Consider the following 27,170-nt stretch of genomic DNA (forward strand, 5'->3'; position numbering starts at 1 on the left):
TGAAGGGTGACTTTGTTCGATTGGCTTAATCTACAGGAGAGCTTGCGCTACTTGTATAAAGATATTTTGCTCCTTTTTCTTTTACGCTTCGTAATTCACATTTGAAAGATTCTGCTGCTGGGTAGGAACAGTGATCAAGTAAGGGTTCTACTAAAATGTGGGAATGATGAAATAATGTTTATCTTATGTGGAGAAGTATTCGGAATTTGTACCGCACTGTTTGTAATGGGGTTTTTATAAGCCTTTGTCGTTATTGTTGGACATGGTACTTTTCTTTTCGTGGACGATGGAAGAAATGTGCGTTTTAATAGAGCTAACGTGGGAATTTTACGATCGCCCATTTAGTAAACAGTGTGATTTACGAACTAGAAACATCCCGCAACTGCCGCTGGAGTGCGTTGCCATCGCGTATACCACGTTGGGCCCCACGTACCGTATGCACAAGTCGCATCATTCCTGAGCGTTCAGCAGCACGTTGAAACTGGCACGCACAACGTTAACGTTCGACAGCACGGTCCGTGCTCCATTAAAACGCACATTTCCTTCATCGTCCACGAAAAGGAAAATACCACGTCCAATCAATAAGGACGCAAGCTTATAAAAGTGTCATTAGAAACAGTGCGGTACAAATTTGGAATACTTCTCCGCATAAGATAAACACTATTTCGTCATTCCTACATTTTAGTAAAACCTCAAGGTCAGTCTTAATTGATCACTGTTCTTGCCAAGCAGCAGAAACTTTGCAATATGTGAATTATGAAGCGTAAAAGAAAAGTTAGGAAAACATCTTTATACAAGTAGCGCAAGCTGTCCAGTAGATTAAGTCAATCGAAGAAAGGCTCCCCTTAAAAAAATAAAAAATAAAAGAAAAAGGTGAACTTATATTTACATGCCGGCCGAAGTGGCCGAGCGGTTCTAGGCGCTACAGTCTGGAACCGCGCGACCGCTACGGTCACAGGTTCGAATCCTGCCTCGGGCATGGCTGTGTGTGATGTCCTTAGGTTAGTTAGGTTTAAGTAGTTCTAAGTTCTAGGGGACTGATGACCTCAGATGTAATGTCTCATAGTGCTCAGAGCAATTTGAACCACATATTTACATAACATCAAATATTACAGTGTATACGTATATTAAACTAATAATAAAGTATCAGAACCTAATAAAAACGCTAATGTTAGGGGAAAAAAACATTGGAAGTGTGAAGACGCGAACTAACAACTCAATACAGGTCATTGACGCTACGCGTTACACTGAACCAACGACACAGTAATAATAGTGTCCTAGCCCTTACTGAAAACCTTAATCTTAGCTAAGTTACTAATTGCAATATGTTGTTGTTGTTGTTGTGGTCTTCAGTCCTGAGACTGGTTTGAAGCAGCTCTCCATGCTACTCTCTACATGCTACTCTATCCTGTGCAAGCTTCTTCATCTCCCAGTACCTACTGCAACCTACATCCTTCTGAATCTGCTTAGTGTAGTCATCTCTTGGTCCCCCTCTACGATTTTTACCCTCCACGCTGCCCCCAACACGAAATTGGTGATCCCTTGATGCCTCAGAACATGTCCTACCAACCGATCCTTTCTTCTGGTCAAGTTGTGCCACAAACTTCTCTTCTCCCCAATCCGATTCAATACTTCCTCATTAGTTATGTGATCTACCCACCTAATCTTCAGCATTCTTCTGTAGCACAAAATTTCAAAAGCTTCTCTTCTCTTCTTGTCCAAACTATTTACCGTCCATGATTCACTTCCATACATGGCTACACTACATACAAATACTTTCAGAAATGACTTCCTGATACTTAAATCTATACTCGATGTTAACAAATTCCTCTTCTTCAGAAACGCTTTCCTTGCCATTATAAGTCTGCATTTCATATCCTCTCTACTTCGACCATCATCAGTTATTTTGCTCCCCAAATAGCAAAAATCCTTAACTACTTTAAGTGTCTCACTTCCTAATCTAATTCCTTCAGCATCAGCCGACTTAATTCGACTACATTCCATTATCCTCGTTTTGCTTCAGTTGATGATCATCTTATATCCTCCTTTCAAGACACTATCCATTCCGTTCAACTGCTCTTCCAAGTCCTTTGCTGTCTCTGACAGAATTACAATGTCATCGGCGAACCTCAAAGTTTTTATTTCTTCTCCGTGGACTTTAATACCTACTCCGAATTTTTCTTTTGTTTCCTTCACTGCTTGCTCAATATATACATTGAATAACATCGGGGAGAAACTACAGCCCTGTCTCACTCCCTTTCCAACCGCTGCTTCCCTTTCATGTCCCTCGACTCTTATAACTGCCATCAGGTTTCTGTACAAATTGTAAATAGCCTTTCGCTCCCTGTATTTTACCCCTGCCACCTTCAGAATTTGAAAGAGAGTATTCCAGTCAACATTGTCAAAAGCTTGCTCTAAGTCTACAAATGCTAGAAACGTAGGTTTTCCCTTCCTTAATCCAGGTTCTAAGACAAGTCGTAGGGTCAGTATTTCCTCACGTGTTCCAACATTTCTACGGAATCCAAACTGATTTTCCCCGAGGTCGGCTTCTACTAGTTTTTCCATTAGTCTGTAAAGAATTCGCGTTAGTATTTTGCAGCTGTGACTTATTAAACTGATAGTTCGGTAATTTTCACATGTGTTAACACCTGCTTTCTTTGGGATTGTAATTATTATATTCTTCTTGAAGTCTGAGGGTATTTCGTCTGTCTCATACATCTTGCTCACCAGATGGTAGAGTTTTGTCAGGACTGGCTCTCCCAAGGCCGTCAGTAGTTCCAATGGAATGTTGTCTACTCCCAGGGCCTTGTTTCGACTCAGGTCTTTCAGTGCTCTGTCAAACTCTTCACGCAGTATCGTATCTCCCATTTCATCTTCATCTACATCCTCTTCCATTTCCATAATATTGTCCTCAAGTACATCGCCCTTGTATAGACCCTCTATATACTCATTCCACCTTTCTGCTTTCTCTTCTTTGCTTAGAACTGGGTTTCTATCTGAGCTCTTAATATTCATACAAGTGGTCCTCTTTTCTCCAAAGGTCTCTTTAATTTTCCTGTAGGCAGTATCTATATTACCCCTAGTGAGATAAGCCTCTACATTCTTACATTTGTCCTCTAGCCATCCCTGCTTAGCCATTTTGCACTTCCTGTCGTTCTCGTTTTTGAGACGTTTGTATTCCTTTTTGCGCGCTTCATTTACTGCATTTTTATATTTTCTTCTTTCATCAATTAAATTCAATATTTCTTCTGTTACCCAAGGATTTCTACTAGCCCTCGTCTTTTTACCTACTTGATCCTCTGCTGCCTTCACTACTTCATCCCTCAAAGCTACCCATTCTTCTTCTATTGTATTTCTTTCCCCCATTCTTGTCAATTGCTCCCTTATGCTCTCCTTGAAACAATGTACAACCTCTGGTTCTTTTAGTTTATCCAGGTCCCATTTCCTTAAATTCTCACCTTTTTGCAGTGTCTTCAGTTTTAATCTACAGGTCATAAGCAATAGATTGTGGTCAGAGTCCACATCTGCCCCTGGAAATGTCTTACAATTTAAAACCTGGTTCCTAAATCTTTGTCGTACCATTAAATAATCTATCTGAAACCTGTCCGTTTCTCCAGGATTCTTCCATGTGTACAGCCTTCTGTTATGATTCTTGAACCAAGTGTTAGCTATGATTAAGTTGTGCTCTGTGCAAAATTCTTCCAGGCGGCTTCCTCTTTCATTTCTTTGCTCCAGTCCATATTCACCCACAACGTTTCCTTCTCTCCCTTTGCCTATTACCGAATTCCAGTCACCCATAACTATTAAATTTTCGTCACCCTTCACTATCTGAATAATTTCTTTTATTTGGTCATACATTTCTTCAATTTCTTCGTCATCTGCAGAGCTACTTGGCATAGAAACTTGTACTACTGTAGTAGGTGTGGGCTTCGTATCTATCTTGGCCACAATAATGCGTTCACTATGTTGTTTGTAGTGGCTTACCCGCATTCCTATTTTCCTATTCATTATTAAACCTACTCCTGCATTACCCCTATTTGATTTTGTGTTTATAACCCTGTAGTCACCTGACCAGAAGTCTTGTTCCTCCTGCCACCGAACTTCACTAATTCCCACTATATCTAACTTTAACCTATCCATTTCCCTTTTTAAATTTCCTAACCTACCTGCCCGATTAAGGGATCTGACATTCCACGCTCCGATCCGTAGAACGCCAGTTTTCTTTCTCCTGATTACGACATCCTCTTGAGTTGCCCCCGCCCGGAGATCCGAATGGGGGACTATTTTACCTCCGGAATATTTTACCCAAGAGGACACCATCATCATTTAATCATACAGTAAAGCTGCATGCCCTCGGGAAAAATTACGGCTGTAGTTTCCCCTTGCTTTCAGCCGTTCGCAGTACCAGCACAGCAAGGCCGTTTTGGTTATTGTTACAAGGCCAGATCAGCCAATGATCCAGACTGTTGCCCCTGCAACTACTGAAAAGGCTGCTGCCCCTCTTCAGGAACCACACGTATGTCTGGCCTCTCAACAGATACCCCTCCGTTGTGGTTGCACCTACGGCACTGCTATCTGTATCGCTAAGACACGCAAGCCTCCCCGCCAGCGGCAAGGTCCATGGTTCATGAGGGGGGGGGGGGGGGGAATTGCAATATAATTATAACAAACTGTACCAAGAACAGTGCGTTTTGGGTGGATCTCCAGCGTGTCGCTGCCTTCAGTTAGCCTACCTACTCCCATAATAAGCAAGTTACGATAATTCTTTTGCCACGAATATGGTGTTTCTCATTATTGTATTGCAACGAATCACACAGTTAACAAGAGGTTTTCCAGTGATTCTCAATTTCCCCGTGCTCAGAAACGGCAAATATACATATAGGTTTGAAATGAATGCCAATGTGGCGCCTCACTATTCTGTACTGAAGGGCGTGTGACGTAGGTGGAGTTGTGCCATCTCACTGGTCAACGCTCAGACGCACGCTCAGAATATCTCACATGCCAGATACTGCTCTGCACGTTCGGAAAGACTCCCGAACGTGCTATTCCACGGTATGACGTCACAAACTCGGCACGGTCGACGCTCAACGTTCGGATTCACGGTCCGTGTGCCGACGGCTTTAGCGAGGGCTGGCCGAGGCCGGATTTTCCTGGCGGCGGCGGCGGCGGGGCGCACTTTCCCAGGAGCCAGCCGCTCCCAGCATTCCTGGCGGCGTGCGTCTCGCTCGGGCTGACTCACCCACGCCGGCGCACCGGTGGGAATCGGAGGTCGGCAGGTGCGTGTCCCACGCGTGGCAGAGGCCAGCCAGAAAGCTTCGATCCAGCTGAACTGGCGTGGTAAAACGTTAGGATCCCATTGGGAGGATTCGTCATCTATCGCTAGTCAAGCAGTTAAGCAGTCGTAGTACGTCCTGGTTACGATTGCCACGTGTCCGGCTTTAGCCGAGCGTGCCCGGCTTTTAATGGTTATGTTCGGCCAGATATATACGAGTCCGGCCTGTCCAGCTTTTTAGCGATGAAGTAAAGGACGCATAACAAAGACCAAGGACCCGTTCCAACCTGTTGACGTAAGCACGAGCAATAAACATGAGGATTGAGGGGACATATCAAAACTATACAGGCTGGTCCATTGATAGTGACCGGGCGACATATCTCACGAAATAAACATCAAACGAAAAAACTACAAAGAACGAAACTCGTCCAGCTTGAAGGGGGAAACCAGATGGCGAGATGGTTGTCCCGCCAGATGACGCTGCCGTAGGTCAAACGGATATCAAATGCGTTTTTTAAACAGGAACCCCCATTTTTTATTACATATTCGCTTAGTACGTAAAGAAATATCTACATCTACATCTACATCCATACTCCGCAAGCCACCTGACGGTGTGTGGCGGAGGGTACCCTGAGTACCTCTATCGGTTCTCCCTTCTATTCCAGTCTCGTATTGTACGTGGAAAGAAGGATTGTTGGTATGCTTCTGTGTGGGCTCTAATCTCTCTGATTTTATCCTCATGGTCTCTTCGCAAGATATACGTAGGAGGGAGCAATATACTGCTTGACTCTTCGGTGAAGGTATGTTCTCGAAACTTTAACAAAAGCCAGTACCGAGCTACTGAGCGTCTCTCCTGCAGAGTCTTCCACTGGAGTTTATCTATCATCTCCGTAACGCTTTCGCAATTACTAAATGATCCTGTAACGAAGCGCGCTGCTCTCCGTTGGATCTTCTCTATCTCTTCTATCAATCCTACCTGGTGCGGATGAATGTTTTAGTTTTGCCACTTTTTCGCTTTGTCATAGATGGCGTTGTAATATCCACAAACATCTAAGTACGTGGTATCGCGTAACATTCCGCCAGTGCGGATTGCTTCGTGATACATTACCCGTGTTAAAATGGACCGTTTACCAATTGCGGAAAAGGTCGATATCGTGTTGATGTATGGCTATTGAGGTCAAAATGCCCAACGGGCGTATGCTACGTATGCTGCTCGGTATCCTGGACGACATCAACCAAGTGTCCAGACCGTTCGCCGGATAGTTAACGTTATTTAAGGAAACAGGAAGTGTTCAGCCACATGTGAAAGGTCAACCACGACCTGCAACAAATGATGGTGCCCAAGTAGGTGTTTTAGCTGCTGTCGCGACTAATCCGCACATCAGTAGCAGAAAAATTGCGCGAGAATCGGGAATATCAAAAGCGTCGGTGTTGAGAATGCTACATCAACATCGATTGCACCCGTATCATATTTCTATGCGCCGGGGACTGCATGGCGACGACTTTGAACGTCGTGTACAGTTCTGCCACAAATTACGGGACGATGACAGATTTTTTTGCACGCGTTCTATTTAGCGACGAAGCGTCATTCACCAACAGCGATAACGTAAACCGGTATAATATGCACTATTGGACAACGGAAAATCCACGATGGCTGCGACAAGTGGAACATCAGCGACCTTAGCGGGTTTATGTATGGTGCGGGGCGAGCGTAACGCATAATGTCGAAAAAATACTCAACGCGCAGGGAAAGCGAAGTACCGTGCTCATAATTAAAATGCACCTAATCACAGAGTTCCAGTGTGGGCTGTAATTATCGTATGGCAGCGGCATTTGCTAGATACTCTGATGCCTTAATGCAAAACCAAAAATTAGTTGCAATTTTGGCGCTGTTGTTGCAAGAAAAACTGCACAATGTTTCAAATGGCTCTGAGCACTATGGGACTTAACATCTATGGTCATCAGTCCCCTAGAACTTAGAACTACTTAAACCTAACTAACCTAAGGACAACACACAACACCCAGCCATCACGAGGCAGGGAAAATCCTTGACCCCGACGGGAATCGAACCCGGGAACCCGGGCGCGGGAAGCGAGAACGCTACCGCACGACCACGAGATGCGGGCAATTTGCAGAAATGTGTCCATACGTTATGAATTAAGAACAAGACGTGGGCAGGAAATGTCAAATCAGTGATAAAGGCATGCTGTTGGTTTTATTGTAAGCGGCTGTTTACACAGTTTGTTCAATATGCGCAGCTGAGCCGTCGATGACATGCTGCACAGCGCCAGATTTGCACCTGATGCCCTAAATTGGAACTAACTTTTTTCCAGTGTAAATCAGTTCTGCATCAGCGCACTAGCATATTTACCAGGTTCCGCTGCCACACGATAATTACACCCCACACTGAACTTTCGTGAGTAGCTTGACTCTTTAATTCCAACCACCGGCCGGCCGCGGTGGTCTCGCGGTTCTAGGCGCGCAGTCCGGAACTGTGAGACTGCTACGGTCGCAGGTTCGAATCCTGCCTCGGGCGTGGATGTGTGTGATGTCCTTAGGTTAGTTAGGTTTAAGTAGTTCTAAGTTCTAGGGGACTGATGACCACAGCAGTTGAGTCCCATAGTGCTCAGAGCCATTTGAATCCAACCACCCTGTGCCGATGACACGATGCCAACCAGTCCCCGACGATCGCGCGTCGCTCCCCTTCAACCTCTGTCAGTCGCTGATAACGCTGTCACGTTGGTGCATGGCATCTCCGTGCCCTTCATAGTGACCATCCAACGTAATTCTCTTCACGCCACTTGTACCATTCTTGCTAACAACACTAAACACAAAGAACACTATCGTACTCTAGTCTCCGTTCTACTTGTCACAGAGAATTGTAAATCTAATCAGTGACTTGCTCGTCGCTGGTGTGTCCATATACGAATTTTTATTGACATCCGACCATGTCTTTTGGGTGCTTCACTTTTTTGTCAGGCAGTGTACTTCATTGTAATTTCTTAGAAAGGAAAGAACGCGAAATGGATGGAAGAATCAAAGGTAGCAGCGATATCACACTAAAGCCCGTTCGGCATTTGTTCAGGAACTGTCATCTTCCGAAAACGGAGAAAATAAATTTACCACCCATTAAAATGACATCGGTGTCCGTAGTGGTAAGATATCCGAGCACGTTTGATGATAGACTTGGTGTCATTGGTTTGACGAATTCCTGAAATGTTTTTTTTTTTTTCAGGCGTTAAAATACGTGTCGTATACTACAGAAAATAAGGGAGAACACAGCTAAATTTTGATTACTGTCACGTTTATGGCTGCAAAATTAATAGGTGAAGAACCGCTATTCTAGAACGTTTATGTGAATATTTATGTTGCTAGTGTTTCTATAGTGATTATCACCATCAAAATTATAAAACATACGAATAAATATGTGTGTGCCTGCGGATACATGGAATCGTTTGTACTTTATCTCCTTGTCATCTATGTTATAACCAACATATGGCAGTTATCAGCTGTTGTCAAAAGTCAACGTAGAGCAAGAATAAATAAAAACAAAAATCACTTTGACCAGCATCGAACCCACGCCCCACTGCACACCAGCCTAGCACCATAAGCACACTTCTTTTTCCGTGTTAGCGAATCCTATTGCATGTAGAATAATAAGGAAACCGTAGCAATTTGGTGTAGCGTTGTTTCCAGGTGCCATTTTAGTGGACAGTAAATTCAATCCATCGTCTTATCCCGGGCACAGCGTACTAAACTTGTAAGATAAAAGAATCGGCACGTTATGTTATATTTGGGAAAAAAAACTCAGTTGTCCTCACTCAGAGGTGTCTGTTAACATTGACGAAAGAGCGTATATGCGTCTCGACTCAAAAGTAACGGGACGCAAGGCATTTGTTGTGAAGTGAGCGACTGTTTGTTGTTGTTATTGTGGCGTTCAGCCCGAGGACCGGTCTGATGCACCTCTCCATTTTAGTGTATCATGTGGAGGTCTCTCCGTCTCTGCATAACTACCGCAATCTACAGGCATTTGAACCTGCTTACTGTATTCGAACCTTGGTGTCCTAAAAGGTTTACCTCCCGGATTTCCTTTCAGTAACAAATCGACAAGTCCTTCATGATGCTTCAGGAGGTGTCCTATCAATCTGTCCCTTCTTTTGGTGAAGTTGTGCCATAAATATCTTCCTTTAATTCGATTCGGTACCTCCACGTCTGTTATTCGGTGGACCCGTCTAGTCTTCAGAATTTTTCTATAATACCGCATTTCAAATGTTTCTATTCTCATCTTGTCTCAACTACTAATAGTTCACGTTTCACTTCCATGCAAGGTTACACAAGCGACAAATACCTTCAGTGCTTGATTAGCGGTGGTACGCCGTACCAGTAGCTCCAGCGAAAAAAAATCAGAAGCACAGATTTTGAATCCGATACGATAGAACTTTCGTACTCACACTTCTAAAGTACTCGGAAACGCGTTAAACAATTTGAGAGGTTTAAATTTCATAGCCAGCTGGTGTGGCCGTTCGGTTCTAGGCGCTGCAGTCTGGAACCGCGTGACCGCTACGGTCGCAGGTTCGAATCCTGCCTTGGGCATGGATGTTTGTGATGTCCTTAGGTTAGTTAGGTGTAAGTAGTTCTAAATTCTAGGGGACTAATGACCACAAATGTTAAGTCTCATAGTGCTCAGAGCCATTTGAACCACAAAATTTCATACACTTCCCTCGGATACCTTCATATAAGACATCGTGACACCGAAACTGATATTGGATGTTTGCAAAGTTTCTCATTTCTCAGAATGCTTTTCTTGCTCCAGGCAACCTGCACTTTATATCGTCTCTACTTTGGCCGTAATCAGCATTTCTACGGCCTAAATAACAAAACTCATGTACTGCCTTTAATTTCTCATTTACTAATCTATTCCCTCAGTGTAGCATGATTTAATTCGGCTAAACTCCATTACTCCTGTTTCACTTTCCTTGATTTCATGTTATAATCTGTCTTCGAGACGCTTCTCTGCTTTCAACTGTTCTTCCAAATCCCTTGTCATCTCTGTTCTTCCAAATCCCTTGTCGTCTCTGACAAAATTATAGTGTCATCGGTAATTGGCGAAGTTTTTCTTTGTTTTTTTTTTTTCACTATGAATTTTAATTCTATTTCTAAATTTGTCCTTGGTTTCCTTCACAATTTGCTCACCGTGCACATTGAATAACGTCGTGGCTAGCCAACAACCCAACCTCGTTCCCTTCTCATTTAAGTCTTCTCTTTTATGTCCTTCAAATCTTATAACTGCGGTCCAGTTTCTGTACAAGTTATAAATAACCTTTCGCTCCCTTTGTTTTACCCCTGCTACCTTCAGAATTTCAAATAGTGTTTCCCTGAGCCTTTTATCGACTTAAAAATGTGTCCTAGCCCTGTGACGAGTTTCGTCAAAAGCTATCAGTGCATTAGCGTCGGCCGAGCGGTTGGTCGTAGGAGTGTACTGAGGAACGTGGTGTGTCTGTGTTGCAGATCTACCCGGACCCTGACTCCGAGAAGGCCATCATGGGCTCGCTGGTGTACTGCATCCACCACAAGCAAGGCTGCAAGTGGATGGACGAGCTCCGCAAGCTGAAGGTAAGACCGAGCACAGCTCTACCAACAAAAAGTGGCGCATTCCCTGTAACGCAGCCGGCTGCGGCCGCGTGGGGGTACGGGGACACGAGCTAACCGGCATCTGGCCGTCGACGCCGAGGGACACTTCGCCTGCTTTATCTGTGCTGAAGGAAGACGAAGCTGCTTCCAGAAATGAGAATCGGGACTGCAGTGCTGTATACAAAGAAGGGACAGAATGTTAATAGCAATAAATGATAAAACCATCAAGTCTTTAGCGAAGCTTTCCAGAATGCCTGTTGTTGTCTTGTACAGGGAAGCTACTGATGACAGCCGAAGATATAACGGAATGACACAGATGAAATTGCTGTAGTAGTACGCACGGAGATAACATTGGCGCCAAGCCATGTGCGCATCCGCTGTATCCTTGTTTCCATCTTTGTATAGCGGATATTCGAAAAGATTTGTCCGATTTAAACTATATATGACAGCAGTAAATGTTCCCGAAAGAACAGTTACCGTTGATGACCATGCAGCTTTGCTAGAAATGAAATAAGTAAATGGGCATCCTAGCTGCAAACAGGCGTTGTGTACTTCATTGGGGGCATGATGAAATTGTGTGCCCCGACCGGGACTCGAACCCGGGATTTCCTGCATACACGGCAGACGCTCTATCCATCTGAGCCACCTAGGGTACAGAAGTTAGTGGGCCTGCGGGGATTTATCCCTTGCACGCTCCCCGTGAGACCCACATTCCCACCATGTCCACACCACTACATTCGTAGAGCGCCTAATAGATGTTTGCCCATCATACTCATTACTCGGGGCAGATTAATCTACCAAGACCCGTACGAATTTGGGCATATCGTGTGCGTTCGCACACAAGAAGGTCAATGGCCGGGAAGCCATATTATAACTATATATGACGGTAGTATGATGAGTAAACATCTATTAGGCGCTCTACGAATGTAGTGGTGTTGACATGATGGGAATGTGGGTCTCACGGGGAGCGTGAAGGGATAAGTCCCTGCAGGCGCACTAACCTCTGTACCCTAGGTGGCTCAGATGGATAGAGCGTCTGCCGTGTAAGCAGGAGATCCCGGTGGGAGTCCCGGTCGGGCCACACGTTTTCATCATGTCCCCAATGAAGTACACAACGCCTGTTTGCAGCTAGTGTGTCCATTTACTTATCATTTCATTCCTAGCAAAGCTGCATGGTCATCAACGGTAACTAATGAGGAGGTATTGATAGAATTGGGGAGAAGAGAAGTTTGTGGCACAACTTGACCAGAAGAAGGGATCGGTTGGTAGGACATGTTCTGAGGCATCAAGGGATCACCAATTTAGTACTGGACGGCAGCGTGGAGCGTAAAAACCGTGGAGGGAGACTAAGAGATGAATACACTAATAAGATTCAGAAGTATGTAGGCTGCAGTAGGTACTGGGAGATGAAGCAGCTTCCACAGGTTAGAGTAGTATGGAGAGCTGCATCAAACCTGTCTCAGGACTGAAGACCACAACAACAACATCGCTATTCCATGACTTTTGTCACCTCTGTGTTCGTTAATAATGTGTTGAGCGGCAAATGTTCACTATTCACCTTGTAAAAACCAGCGATCAAGCCCCGAGCAATGTGCAAAGAGACCGGCGCTGTGTCATCCTCTGCTACTTGACGTCATGCTTATGCTGTATGGAGGAGCATGAAGTAAACAAGCTTTCCTCCCGTCCACTGTCGTGTGTCTCGGACGTTGGAGCCACTGCTTCTCATTCAAGTAGTGCCACAATTGAATCACTAGGCCAAGTAGACCTAGTTACAGTTCTTCAACTGAGGAAAAGTCCCTGGCAGTACTGGGAACTGAACCGTGGCCCTCTCCAGAGCTGTGAGACGTGCTGATCATCCAGCAACGGAGACGGGTCTATTAATGTTGTTATTGGACACTACCAGGCTCTTTCTCCTTGTATCGGATTTATCTGCATTTGAAGAATTACTGTTCATAAACAAAGTGGAAGTTGAGCCCGAGTTTTTGTGCTGCCACTCATCGCGAGTAGTTGACAGACGTGGCTACATCTATTGAGTAGCTGCTGAAGCTGTGCTTCATAGCTTGAAACAAGTGCAGCACGATGGAAACATTCATGGTGTCTGCTCCCACGACCAGTTTGTGTAACAAGAAGTACACGTTTGAACTTGTCAGCGAACTTTTGACGCTCCAAATACAGAGTAGACTTTTTGCACGCAGAAGATGTGCAAATGGAGAGGCAACGTGTCCACGGTTTTGTCAGCAGCGCGCATTAGCGGTTGAATCGTAAAGAGCGAGCCAAAAGCTGACGCGTGCTTGCAGTCGCACACCGAGTGCCTGCCTCTTTGTGACGACATCCCGACGTGGAATCACTGCTGCTGTGGTTAGTATGCAGGCTAGCTGCGAAATCAGTGTACAGAGGGTTCCCAAGAGGAATGGCCAGTATTCGTGTTTAAGGCAGCAACGATCATTCGAATCAGAAATGGCCGGTAAACTTGGACTCTAAAGTGCATACCTTAAGAGCACTTTTCTTCGTCGCTACCGTGAAACACATCCCTTCTGTGTGAGGGCAGGCTTTCTCGGCGAATTTCATATATGAAGTCTTCACGGGTTGTCAGCCGAGTAGCGTCGTCGTCTTTCCATCATCTTCGCCTGAAGATCATGGAGACGCATTCCATCGAAACGTTGCTACGAGACGACTACGCTACTCGGCTGACAACCCGTGAAGACTTCATATACATTGCTTCTGCTGAGCAAGTGCCGATAGTTCTTAAAGTATGCGATTTAGAGCCTTTATTTACCAGGCTTCTTTTTTCGAATGTTCGTTCCTGTCCCAGAGAAGGAAACAGATGTGTCGGTGCAGTGAATTCACTGTTGGTTGATTTGGTGGAGGGGACCAAACATCGAGGTGATCAGTCCCATCGGATAAGGGAAGGATGGGGAAGCAAGTCGGCCGTGCCCTTTCAAAGGAACCACCCCGAAGTTTGCCTGAAGCGATTTAGGGAAAGCACGGAAAACCCAATGGCCGGACGGGGATTTGAACCGTCGTCCTCCCGAATGGGAGTCCAGGCGCTAACCACTGTACCACCTCGCTTAGTGACGCAAAATCATTGATAGCTAGAGAATAAGCAAAGATAAAATCCGCACAGAAAGGCGAATAGCGGACGTGCACCAACTACGATGCGATCCTGTAGTAGACGTAGGGCACAGTGAAATGTCGTCTTTCTGCAAATCTCATGTTTTGGTGACAATGGTGTTGTCGGTGCAAGAAATTTCCAGATTCCTGTTTTTCCAGGAGTATGGCACTGTTGGCTGATAGGGCCCAACGGGTAGGTTCAGCCTCCTAATGTGAAAGAGATTTATTCTTCGGCGCGCAGTGCTCTCCTTGTTTAGCGGTATGTGAGAGGTGTGTCTTGAATATAGGCGTCGTACGATGATGAGAGATAGGAGAGGATAAAACCCAGCGACACCGGCACGTGCCGTACTCCAGCTCTAGAATAGCGCCAAGGGAGCTACCGAGCATTACGCTCCCATTATAGGGATCCACCGCCAATGAATGATTTCACTTCGATTCATATGTGGCATTAAAAGATTACACAAAGCATTCACGCAGACAGTCAAAACCGAACGGTACTTCACCATCAACGATTCTCGGAGAAAAAAAAGTGTTGACGTTGACAGGGCGACGTCGTCGACTGCAAACATTATTCTCGTTTTCAGTTTGGTTGTAGTAGTGGGTTTGTGCTTCAGTGGCTTCTTAATCTTTATCTTATTTTTTGCTGTGTTTTCGGGACACACTGGGAAGGTTGCGTAGGGTCGTGATGTTTTCCCCATAAAAGAAAGTAAATACCTGAAAGAACAACAATGATTTACGTTTCACCATAACTGAACAGACTAAAAGTAGGCGTAAATAACATTATAAATAGATAAGATTTTTAAGAAAAATTGTTTCGAAAGTAAAAAATAAGCTCTGTCGAGGGAGAATTTCTTTTCCTAGCGTTGTTTTCCACTTATGACAAAAGCAAGACACAAAGCCTAACTTTCTGGAGAGATAGACGACGGAAAATCACATGGCGAACTCAAAACACAAGAATGGAAGGACACTAACAGAATGATAAAACATGTTTATTATGCTTAGTACAGCAGAAACCAAGAATCAAGAACAAAAACAGACAATGATAATCACCAAAGAAGGTGCTCAAAGTTACAACCCCTGGCTGTGATGCAGATCTCTCACATATCTGCCGCACGGAGATTGTTAGGTCTTCCATGTGTCGGAGTTGTAACTTCAGACACCTTCTTTGGTGACAGTCGTTGTCTGTTTTTTTTTTCTTTCTTATTTATTGGTTTCTGCTGTACTAAGCAAACAAACGTGTTTTCTCACCCTGTCCGTTTCCTTCCTTTTTTGCGTTTTGTGCCATAATTAAAGTGCCAGGAAAACGTTTCCGATCATACATTGCTATGAGTTTTTCCATCGCTTATGTGCACTCTCTTTCTCCTCAAAGTTTGTAATCGCTGTGCTGAAACACCCATCATGCTCTTTTTTTTTTTTTTACTTGCCATAAGACCTTTGCTAAGAACTTCTGTGATGATTTTGATACTATTTTCCGACTTTGTGTAAGACGTCACTAACCGTTCAGTACGGTCTCAGCGAGAAGACATTGCCGGCAAGAGTAGCGCATCGAATCCGACCGGCGGCTTAACGATGGAGGCCGGTGTGTCGCCCAGCCTGGATGTGGTTTTTAGGCGGTTTTCCACATCCCACTAGGTGAATACCGGGCTGGTCCCCTCGTCCCTCCTCAGTTACACGGCTTGCAGACATCTGACCACATTCGCACTCTTCCATGGATTACACTCGACACAGACAGTTGGGGTACACTAATTTCGTCCCGGGGGGTACGGGGTGGCGGCAGGAAGGGCATCCGGCCATCCCTTCAATTAACCTTACCAAATCCAAACAATGTTGATGGTGATTAGTCCGTGGGATGGGGACAATAAGTACAGCAGCCACCTTGGTGCCGTTCGGTAAGAGTAACTAACCTATGTACTGGGATCGAATTTCACCCGTTCCCTTCTCTCATCGTCATCGTCATCCTACACAAGAAACCACTGCGCTATAGACGCGTCCATTACATTCACCAACACTCTACAAATACACGTACAACACAACTCCCATATATCCGCCAGGAAAGGGGCGCCGAGGAAGAACATTCTTTCCGACAGACGGCCGAATCTACTTCGTGCGATACCGCAAGCCAACAATGACATACGACGTATTCATTTTTACACCACCGTTCGGCGGTAGGATTCCGTTCAATGACGGACCGTTGACATCCATTCTGTGGATCGTCCTTAATTATCTGCTAAGCAGGTTCTCGTTGAGCGCCTTTGCAGATGGGCAAACACGAATGAGGTGAGAAGGTGGTGGCCACAGAACAGAGGGACGTCTTGGAGAAGAGCACCCAGCGGGAAGCCAGCCGACGAGACAAAGGAGGAGGACGAGGAAGAGAGGCAGTTCCCACGGGAGGAGACACGCTGCGTGCCTGGTCTCTAGGCCGCCCTCCCCCGCCGCTGTTACACACACACACACACACACACACACACACACACAACTGGGCTCCCAGCTTCTTCGGCCGAAGTATTCCAACGTTTCTGGCTTTTCTTCGTCTTCTTATTCCCTTATTTAAGACTAACAATTTCTTTAAATACCTCCCCCTCCACCATCCTCTTCCGCCCATTGTATTTAGTGGAGTGAGCATCAACTTCAGGCCGGTGCACAGTTTTAACTCTCAGCAAATACTCCCATTAGAGCGAAAGAGCTCTTTCTCAACAACAACCGCACCTTCCTTCACCCCCCCCCTCCCTTCCTCTCCCGCAGTGTGTGTGTGTGTGTGTGTGTGTGTGTGTGTGTGTGTGTGGAGAGAGGGGGCGGGGGAGAGATAGTAGCGAGTCCGTGACATTTGGTAGCTCACTGCCCGTGAAAGAGATAGGGGTTCGAATCCTTGTCCGGCGTGCATTTTTAACGTGTTACATATAGCATACATAGAAAGATTAAGGAAAGGCAAACCTACGTTTCTAGCATTTATATACTTAGAGAAAGCTTTTGACAATGTCGACTGGAATACTCTCATTCAAATTCTGAAGGTGGCAGGGGTAAAATACAGGGAGCGAAAGGCTATTTACAATTTGTACAGAAACCAGATGGCAGTTATAAGAGTCGAGGGACATGCAAGGGAAGCAGTGGTTGGGAAGGGAGTGAGACAGAGTCATAGCCTCTCCCCGACGTTATTCAATCTGTATATTGAGCAAGCAGTAAAGGAAACAAAAGGAAAATTCGGAGTAGGTATTAAAATCTATGGAGAAGAAATAAAAACTTTGAGGTTTGCCGATGACAATTTATCGCCCACGTCTCACTTCCATACGTGGCTACACTTCATACAAATACTATCATAAACGACTTCCTTACACTTAAATCTATACTCGATGTTAACAAATTTCTCTTCTTCAGAAACGCTTTCCTTGCCATTGCCAGTCTACATTTTATATCCTCTCTACTTCGACCATCATCAGTTATTTCGCTGCCGGCCGGTGTGGTCGTGCGGTTCTAAGCGCTTCAGTCTGGAACCGCGTGACCGCTACGTCGCAGGTTCGAATCCTGCCCCGGGCATGGATGTGTGTGATGTCGTTAGGTTAGTTAGGTTTAAGTTGTTCTAAGTTCTAGGGGACTGATGACCACAGACGTTAAGTCCCATAGTGTTCAGAGCCATCAAGTTATTTTGCTTCCCAAATAGCAAAACTCCTTTACTACTTTAAGCGTCTCATTTCCTAATCTAATTCCCTCAGCATCACCTGACTTAAATCGACTATATTCCATTATCCTCGTTTTGCTTTTGTCGATGTTCATTTTATATCCTCCTCCTTTCAGGACACTGTCAATTCCGTTCAACTGCTCTTCCAAGTCCTTTGCTGTCTCTGACAGAATTACAATGTCATCGGCGAACCTCAAAGTTTTTATTTCTTCTCCATGGATTTTAATACCTACTCCGAATTTTTCTTTTGTTTCCTTTACTGCTTGCTTAATATACAGATTGAATAACATCGGGGAGATGCTACAACCCTGTCTCACTCCCTTCCCAACCACTGCTTCCCTTTCATGCCCCTGGACTGTTATAACTGCCATCTGGTTTCTGTACAAATTGTAAATAGCCTTTCGCTCCCTGTATTTTACCCCTGCCACCTTTAGAATTTGAAAGAGAGTATTCCGGTCAACATTGTCAAAAGCTTTCTCTTAGTCTACAAATGCTAGAAACACAGGTTTGCCTTTCCTTAATATTTCTTCTGAGACAAGTCGTAAGGTCAGTATTGCCTCACGTGTTCCAATATTTCTACGCAATCCAAACTGATCTTGAGAGCAGACATCGCTCAAACTACGAGAGACGTACGTTGTTATTCAGTAAGGGGGTTGATGATCGTGCTGTTGAACGCCCTAAAACCATCATTGTATCATCTTCTTATGACAGTCTCTTTGCATGTGGCAGCACACAGCAAGAAGCCCCGCATTCTTTACGAGCCGATGCAGCGTACCCTGAGGCAGGGAGCGCACGTGCACGCCACGTGTTGCCGTGTTGTGATTTGTGTCGTGTGTTGCAGGCGCACCTGAACACGTGCCGGCACGACGCGGTGCCCTGCACGAGCCAGTGCGGCGCTCAGATCCCGCGCGTCCTGATGGAGGACCACCTGCGCTACACGTGTCCGCAGCGGCGCGTGCACTGCCAGTTCTGCGGCAACGACTTCACCGGCGTCACGCACGAGGTAAGCCACCAGCTAGCGCACTGCTGTACCGCGAGCCGGTCTAGCACTAGGAATGGCGGTTATCGCTCAAAAAACCAGTTTTCGGTTATATCGTTTTTTTAAATGCAAGTTTAACCATACTATTAAATCAGCTCAAATTAACCGATTTTCGGTTTTTTAAAATTCCGATTATTTCCTGTATTAAAGGTAGAAATTGAACAAAGATTGAAAAATTTTGACTACCGCAGTTTTAAGATACATAGACTCGAAATATTAAATCAAATACGTTAACAAAAGAAAATTTAGTCTGCCCACCGTTCGCTGCTTTTCTCGAAGACTAATAAGTAGTTGTCAAAAACAAACGAACTATTCAAAAATGTTCAAATGTGTCTGAAATCTTATGGGACTTAACTGCTAATGGTCATCAGTCCCTAAGCTTACACACTATTAAACCTAAATTATCCTGAGGACAAACACACACACTCATATCCGAGGAAGGACTCGAACCTCCGTCGGGACCAGCCGCACAGTTCATGACTGCAGCGCCTTAGACCGCTTTTTGTTCGCTTTTGTTCGTTCTATCTGCTCGGGGCGGACGTCGTAAGACAAGGGCAGCTAACCCTCTGATCCCACACGCTGAGCTACCGTGCCGGCTACCGCTCGGCTAATCCCGCGCGGCAAACAAACTATTTGGACATTACTAATAGTCAGTGCTAAAGAGTGAGGTTAAAGGACTCTAATTTTTGTGGAAATTTGTCTGTCTTCAAGGGCTACAAGTAGACAAGACATGTTATGTACACACAGGTAGCAGATCAGGTATCTATTATTGCAAACTATAAATGAACTGTTAAGTTTTCTCCCTATACTCTGTCACAAGTTTGTTGTGGCTCCTCCCCTTCTTTAATATTTTAAAGCAAGTAGGACATTGTACTTCATTGGTGCCCAATTCGTAAAAATTTGCAGACTAGGGATGGTGCCATTTTGTAATACAACTAATGTCACCACGACGACAGTGAGATACTACAATTAATGATGGGGAGCTCGAGAATGAGTCGTTCAAATGAACGCTTCATGCCAGTGAAGTGTGAACTAACCACTCAATTTCAGTGAACTGGTACTTCAAACTCTTCACTGATAGCACACTCCACACTTTTTTCTAGTTCACTTACTCTCTTCCCCTTTCCCTCTCCCACTACATCGGCGCTACGTCACTTATTCTCCCTTTGCTCCAGTCCTTCCTCTACTACCTGTCGACGAATCGCGCGGTGTTTGTGGGGAACGATAGGTTTACGAGGGGTTGCCGAGGTGAGGGGCGAGGCGAAGGCAGCGTCAGCTGCTTCCTGCAGTGCTGACATCACATTACCCGTGACTATTTGTGCAGTTCTACTTTGCGTCTACGGATAGCCTACCGTTGGCAGCGCTTGCAGAGAAATGAATATTAAAGGTATAAACGAAGAGGCTGGCTGTGTGAGCACGCACAGCCAACATGAAAATAAAAGATTTGTTAGTAACACTGAAAAGGGATTTACCTGAAATCGTACCAATGACTACAGGTGACAATTTACGTTTTGAAGGAGGGTTATTATTCTCAACAAAAATAAAATCTACAGGAGAACGTCTGAATAATTACTTAACGTAGGTACATTGACTTTGTGACACTGGTAAACATACTCATTCTATTTTGGATTAAATTTTAAAAGGAACATAAAATTGGACTGCATTTCGTTGGTCGCCCTAGTTTTCAGTCCATGAATACAACAAATAATGTTTCATTTGGCAGATAAAGACTTTTTTTGGGCGCTTCATGAGAAAATGTCGAGCAAGATTAAATGTAATACCTTCTTTATATGTGACAGGCTTCTCTGTTTATCTTTCCTTTGTCCCCTTCAACCATGCTCTATTTAACTCAGACGCTGTAAGAGCTTAAAACGTTGCGTGCACGTTACTGCATAGTTCGGCCATATGTTGGTAAAAGTACGAGTGAGGCGAAGCGAGCGAGCCGCGGCTGTGAGGATGGGGCGTGAGTCGTGCTTGGGTATCTCAGTTGGTAGAGCACTTGCCCGCGAAAGGCAAAGGTCCCGAGTTCGAGTCTCGGTCCGGCACACAGTTTTAATCTGCCAGGAAAGTTAATATCAGCGCACACTCCACTACAGAGTGAAAATCTCATTCTGGTATCTTCTCTTTGTTTTCATGCCTGATCTGCGATCAGCTTTCGACGGGCTATCCTCTGGCCCATGTTATCACTAAATCTGTAGGGGGTGCGACGGGGATCCCTTGTTAGCTCACAGCGGAATTCACGAACGCTATTCAAAATTAACTACATCTGAAAATTTTCCTGTTTCTGTAAGTATTTTTGTTTGTTACTAAGCAGAAAAATTATGCTTTTATGAAGCTCTTAACGTTAGTCGACGTTTATGGAATAGGCTCTTAGTTGGTATATCCATTTTCTCATAAAATACGGCTTAGAACCGCGGGCCGCACAAATACTTGATTCGGGCAGAATGCTGCCCGCGGGCCGCAGTTCGACGATCGTTATTGACCTTGTAACGTTCCCTCTTTCTGTTTATTTAGGTTTGATTTGTTTGATTGTTATTCTTTATTTCTATTATTCGGAATCTTTTTTTTTCTACTAAATTGAGCCTGAAACTTACGTAATAAATACTTCGCGTGAAGTACGATTTGCAGCATAAACAAAAATTAATTTCGGAAATGTAATCCACTGAATATTAAAAGTAAAGCTTTTGAACAACGCGCGTGACTGACTAGATACATTCAGAGGGTACGTACATTCGCGTGCGAGTGGTTTGCCGTCTGATGAGAAATTTTCATTGTGAAATAATTTCGTCGTAACACACTCGGAGATTGCGAACGTACATTCAGAGTAGAGGCACGTACGTTCTATCATTCCCCGTGGCCTGGGTAAAAGAATGGCAATTATTTAAATCTAAGAGTATTTCTTTTGCATCGGAGTAGTATTTTTATAAGAAAAAGAAGATTGCAGGTTCTGAATGTCTCGGCAAAACGAATCGGAAGTAATTTTAGCGGCCACGAAAGGAAAGTAGAGAGCACAATCACCTACCTCTATTGTTGAGCAGCGCCGTTTTGAAGATCTTCGGTTCCATCTAAAACTCGCCTTCTCTGCTTAACATAAATACTCCATAGGCATGGGAATAAGGCTTGTTGTGCGATGAAAATAATATAAAACACATCTTGCGTCTTTTAACTCAATCATTTACCACACACACACACACACACACACACACACTAGTAATTAGACAGTACGACATCCCACCAGACCATCAGAGCAAAAAGTAGTCGTTCATACAAGAAATAAAAAACGAAGGGCGAAATTGTTCCTATGTCTCTCAAAGATAAAAAGTTTACCAGATATTTCTCTGGTGTGTCACTGGAACAATTTTTCAGCACCTCTGCGATTAAATCACAATATTTTCAGTTCCTTTACAACCTATACGAAGGACAAAAAGATCTTGCAAATGTTCACGAGGGAACCGGGATCATAGGCCCTCCGATTTTCGCGCAACCATGCATGAACACAGAAGGACGAACGTGCGAGAGTGACCTCCACTTGACTAGCAACAGTGCTACCTTCTTGACTAATGAGGCCGGCCTGTCGCGTGACTAACGCTGTTCCGTGAGCTTTCCGTACAACAGCGACATTTCGTTTCTCATTGTTTAGCTCTAGTGTATTTCCGACAGTGAGAGAAGCTAGGAGAGAAGACCACTGTACGAAGGACCTAATGAATTTGACCGCGGACTACAACAGAGCGTCTTGTACAGTTGCATACCTGAACCTACTGTATGTTCTCTGCAGAACGTATTTCAGATTTGTGTGCCGCGTGGTTTGAGGCGCCTTGCCACGGCTCGAGCGGCGCCCCTCGTCAGAGCTTCGAGTCCTCCCTTGGGCATGAGTGTGTGTGTTGTCCTTAGCGTAAGTCAGTTTAAGTTAGATTAAGTGGCGTGTAAGTCTAGGGGCCAATGACCTCAGCAGTTTGGGTCCCATAAGAACTGACCACAAATTTCCAAAATTTCAGATTTGTGAAAAATGAAACATAAAGTATTACCAGATTAATGCCGAATGAGAAAATGACGCGAAACACTATTATAGTAGCTGAAGTAATAAACCTGGTAGATGAAGACAGTCACTGCAAGAACGTAGTTCCAGCAAGTAGGAGATAATGGCCTGTTTGTGTGCGTGCATTGGACCAGAAATTTCGTACCTACATACACTCCTCTGCTTTTGTTCGTTACGAGACTCTCACAAACGGTTTCTTGAAGACCGCTTGACTTTTGAGCATTACCGGTACAGTATCAAGAGAGATTGAGGGTGTATCGATATCAGTTCTTTCTCTATCTGCAAGCCACTGTAAATGGGAAACAGGGTACTTTCTATTGCACCACTTATCAATATAGTTTCGCGCTCCATTCTCGTGTGGAACGCGGGAAAAATTATTGCCGAAATCCATATATGCGCACTATAATTACCCCAGTCTTGTCTTGCACGTTTCCTAAGGGAAGAATAAGTAGGGTATTGTAGCATATTCCTAGATTTCTTACTTAATATCTCCAGAAACTTTGTTGTGTTTATGAGGGATAGCCTGCGTCTGTCTTCAATCGCCTGCGAGTTATGGTTTCACGTATCTCACTGACGTTTTCACGTCGGTCAAACAAACCTGTGACCATTCATCTGTCATGTGTATCCCCTGTCCTATATGTTCTATATGACATGGGTCCCACACAGGTGAGCAGTATTCTGGGATGTGCCACATGTGTGTTTTGTAAACATCCTGCTTCGTAGACTGGTTGCATTTTTCCAGTATCCGATCCACGATCGAGCCTATGTTATCATTCCATTTCATATTCCTACAATTTTTCACGCCAAGTAGTTATATAACTTGACTGATTCTATTTGCTGTGCGATTTACGTTTTGTGAAGTGCTAAATTTTACATTTCTACACATTTAAAGCGAGTTGCTAGTCTTTCCACAATTGTTCTGACAGTGCTTCATTGTAGGTGACTGAATCATCAACAAAACGTCTGAGATTACGATTAATACTATCGAACAGGTTGTTAATATACAGTACGGGCAGCAAGGATCTCAACACACTTCTACTTGCCCGTTTGAAGTTATTTGTACACCGGTCGGTGACTTTCCATCCAAGCTAACACCAAGAAAGTTGAAATAAAGTCACCAATCTTATTTGACCCTCATACGGTATTAGTTTCTTTAATGAGCATTGATGTTGCCCTAAGTCAAGTACTTTTCGAAAGTCAGGAAATATTGCATTACCTGAAATATTACATGACCTGGCTTAGAGAATATCAGGTGAGAAATGCGCAAGTTTGGTTTCGGATGATCATTGTTGTCAGAATCCATCATGGATGCTATGGGGGAGACCATTGTTTCATGGTGATGTACATGTTTTTATCGGGATTGTAATTGATCATTTGTATTGTCATCATCATTTGCAGCGTTTTGATTGGTTCTTATTTTGTGAAAAATGTTTAGCGCCAGGCTGGCAGTGAAGCCAGGTGAAATCTTTTGAGAAGAGATGGCTCTGCACTTATTTTTTCGATTACTCTTAGGCTGGAATCTGCCCTTCCCGCTGACGCTACATGTAGAGCAGAAGACCGTCTCCAGAAGTTTCTGCGGTAAACAGGCCGAGAGAACGCGTATTTTTTGTCTCTGTTAGCACCGGCGCGGGAATTCGCGAGATGATGTTGACTGAACCTTGCAGGGGCCTTAGCTCTGTCAGCAACTGGCCGGCTGCATTCTCCATTTGCGCAACGTAGGACAGCTCCTACAACGGTGTCACGTACGACTACCTTGCTTTTTAGAATGCATCTCATATAGGATACTGCCTAGCTTAGCTTGGAAGATTGTTTTTAACGTGTGTGTGTGTGTGTGTGTGTGTGTGTGTGTGTGTGTGTGTGTGTGTGTGTAGCGTTGGACAAAAATTTGGAAACATCCCTAGAAATGCATGCTTGAACATAAACACAGATCCCAACGAAGTCTGCAGTTTGCGCTTTTGTATTTGGCCACGAACAGCAACTGTAAAATGCCTCCAGTATGCTGCAAGCGTGAATCGTGAGCAGAACAGTGATCTGGGTAGTTGAGAGAGTGTTAGGTCGGAGCGAAGTACACTACTGGCCATTAAAATTGCTACACCACGAAGATGACGTTCTACAGACGCGAAATTTAACCGACAGGAAGAAGATGCTGTGGTATGCAAATGAGTAGCTTTTCACAGCGTTCACACAAGGTTGGCGCCGGTGGCGACACCTACAACGTGCTGAGATGAGGAAAGTTTCCAACCGATTTCTCATACACAAACAGCAGTTGACCGGCGGTGCCTGGTGAAACGTTGTTGTGATGCTTCGTGTAAGGAGGAGAAATGCGTACCATCACGTTTCCGACTTTGATAAAGGTCGGATTGTAGGCTATCGCGATTGCGGTTTATCGTATCGCGACATTGCTGCTCGCGTTGGTCGAGATCCAATGATTGTTAGCAGAATATGTAATAGGTGGGTTCCGGAGGGTAATACGGAACGCCGTGCTGGATCCCAACGGCCTCGTATCACTAGCAGTCGAGATGACGGCATCTTATCCGCATGACTGTAACGGATTGTGCATCCACGTCTCGAACCCTGAGTCAACAGATGGGGACGTTTGCAAGACAACAACCATCTGCACCAACAGTTCGACCACGTTTGCAGCAGCATGGACTATTAGCTCGGAGACCATGGCTGCGGTTACCCTTAACGCTGCACCACAGACAGGAGCGTTTGCGATGGTGTACTCAACGACGAACCTGGGTGAACGAATGGCAAAACGTCACTTTTTCGGATGAATCCAGGTTCTGTTACAGCATCATGATGGTCGCATCCGTGTTTGGCGACATCGCGGTGAACGCACATTGGAAGCGTATATTCGTCATCGCCATACTGGCGTATCTCTCGGCGTGATGCTACGGGGTGCCATTGGTTACACGTCTCGGTCACCTCTTGTTCGCATTGACGGCACTTTAAACAGTGGACGTTACATTTCAGATGTGTTACGACGCGTGGCTCTACCCTTCATTCGATCCCTTCGAAACCCTACATTTCAGCAGGATAATGCACGAGCGCATGTTGTGGGTCCTGTACGGGCCTTTCTGGATACAGAGAATGTTCTACAGCTGTCCTGGCCAGCACATTCTCCAGATCTCTCACCAATTGAAAACGTCTGGTCGATGGTGGCCGAGCAACTGGCTCGTCACAATACGGCAGTCATTACTCTTGATGAACTGTGGTATCGTGTTGAAGCTGCATGGGCAGCTGTACCTGTACACCCCATCCAAACTCTGTTTGACTCAATGCCCAGGCGTATCAAGGCCGCTATTACGGCCAGAGATGGTTGTTCTGGGTACTGATTTCTCAGGATCTATGCACCCAAATTGCGTGAAAATGTAATCACATGTCAGTTCTAGTATAATATATTTGTCCAATGAATACCCATTTATCATCTACATTTCTTCTTGGTGTAGCAATTTTAATGGCCAGAAGTGGAGTTCTAAATAATCGTATTTTTTGGTGTTCGTTTGGTCTCGGTTAAAACAGGTATTTTTATTTTTTACTGATAACTAGACATGAAACCGATGTATTGTTTTTAGATAAAACTTTAAAAAAAGAGGTTGGTAGGAAGTTTTGTAGCTTCTGAATGATTTGTGTCTTCTTTAAATACTGTTTCTGTTGAAAGAACGTACAGATCAACACATTATAGAACGAGTATTTATGAACAGATTGGACTGTTATTTCAGAAACCGGTTACTTTGAGCAGTTTTAACAGTTATGTTATAATGTAGATGAAAAAACAGATTGTTTCAGCGATAACCACCATCCCAACTTCCCAACCAAGCCAGCAGATTCTCAAATGGCTGGAGGAGTGTGATCGAAACTTTAGTGCACTTCCTTCGTGCTCGCTCCCACCCCATTTCTCAGATGCTGATCGTCGTCGTCCCTCTGTTCACACGTCTTGTTACCTTACATACTAATGGGTGACCGCAATAATTTAATTAAATGTGGAAGATGTCTCCTTTTGCGCTGTATTATAGACGAGGAACTATAAATTGATTGGCGTCTGACGTTTGAGATGATAAGTTGCGAAGTTGTCGGGAAAAGTACTGTTTGCAGGCAGCCGCCACAGCGATCCGCCCTCCGCGGCCATAAAAAAACGGGTTTAAAGTATCCGTCTCCTACAAAAATCATGTAAAAAATCAGAAATTCATATATGACACAGATCTTTATACAGGGTGTTACAAAAAGGTACGGCAAAACTTTCAGGAAATATTCTTCACACACAAATAAAGGAAATATGTTATGTGGACATGTGTCCGGAAACGCTTAATTTACATGTTAGAGCTCATTTTAGTTTCGTCAGTATGTACTGTACTTCCTCGATTCACCGCCAGTTGGCCCAATTGAAGGAAGGTAATGTTGACTT

General features: G+C 44.5%; 1 protein-coding gene across 1 annotated transcript in view; it reads left to right on the plus strand.

Moving 5' to 3' along the window:
- LOC126339564 (TNF receptor-associated factor 4) overlaps positions 1 to 27,170 on the plus strand; it is a 117,110-nt gene that overhangs the window by 74,405 nt on the left and 15,535 nt on the right. The window contains exons 2-3 of the mRNA XM_050001642.1: positions 10,781 to 10,885; positions 18,529 to 18,690. Of these exons, the coding sequence (XP_049857599.1) occupies positions 10,781 to 10,885; positions 18,529 to 18,690 (267 nt within the window). The remainder of the gene's footprint in view (positions 1 to 10,780; positions 10,886 to 18,528; positions 18,691 to 27,170) is intronic.

The sequence above is a fragment of the Schistocerca gregaria genome, chromosome 1 (genome assembly GCF_023897955.1).
Source record: "Schistocerca gregaria isolate iqSchGreg1 chromosome 1, iqSchGreg1.2, whole genome shotgun sequence".
Lineage (NCBI taxonomy): Eukaryota > Metazoa > Arthropoda > Insecta > Orthoptera > Acrididae > Schistocerca > Schistocerca gregaria.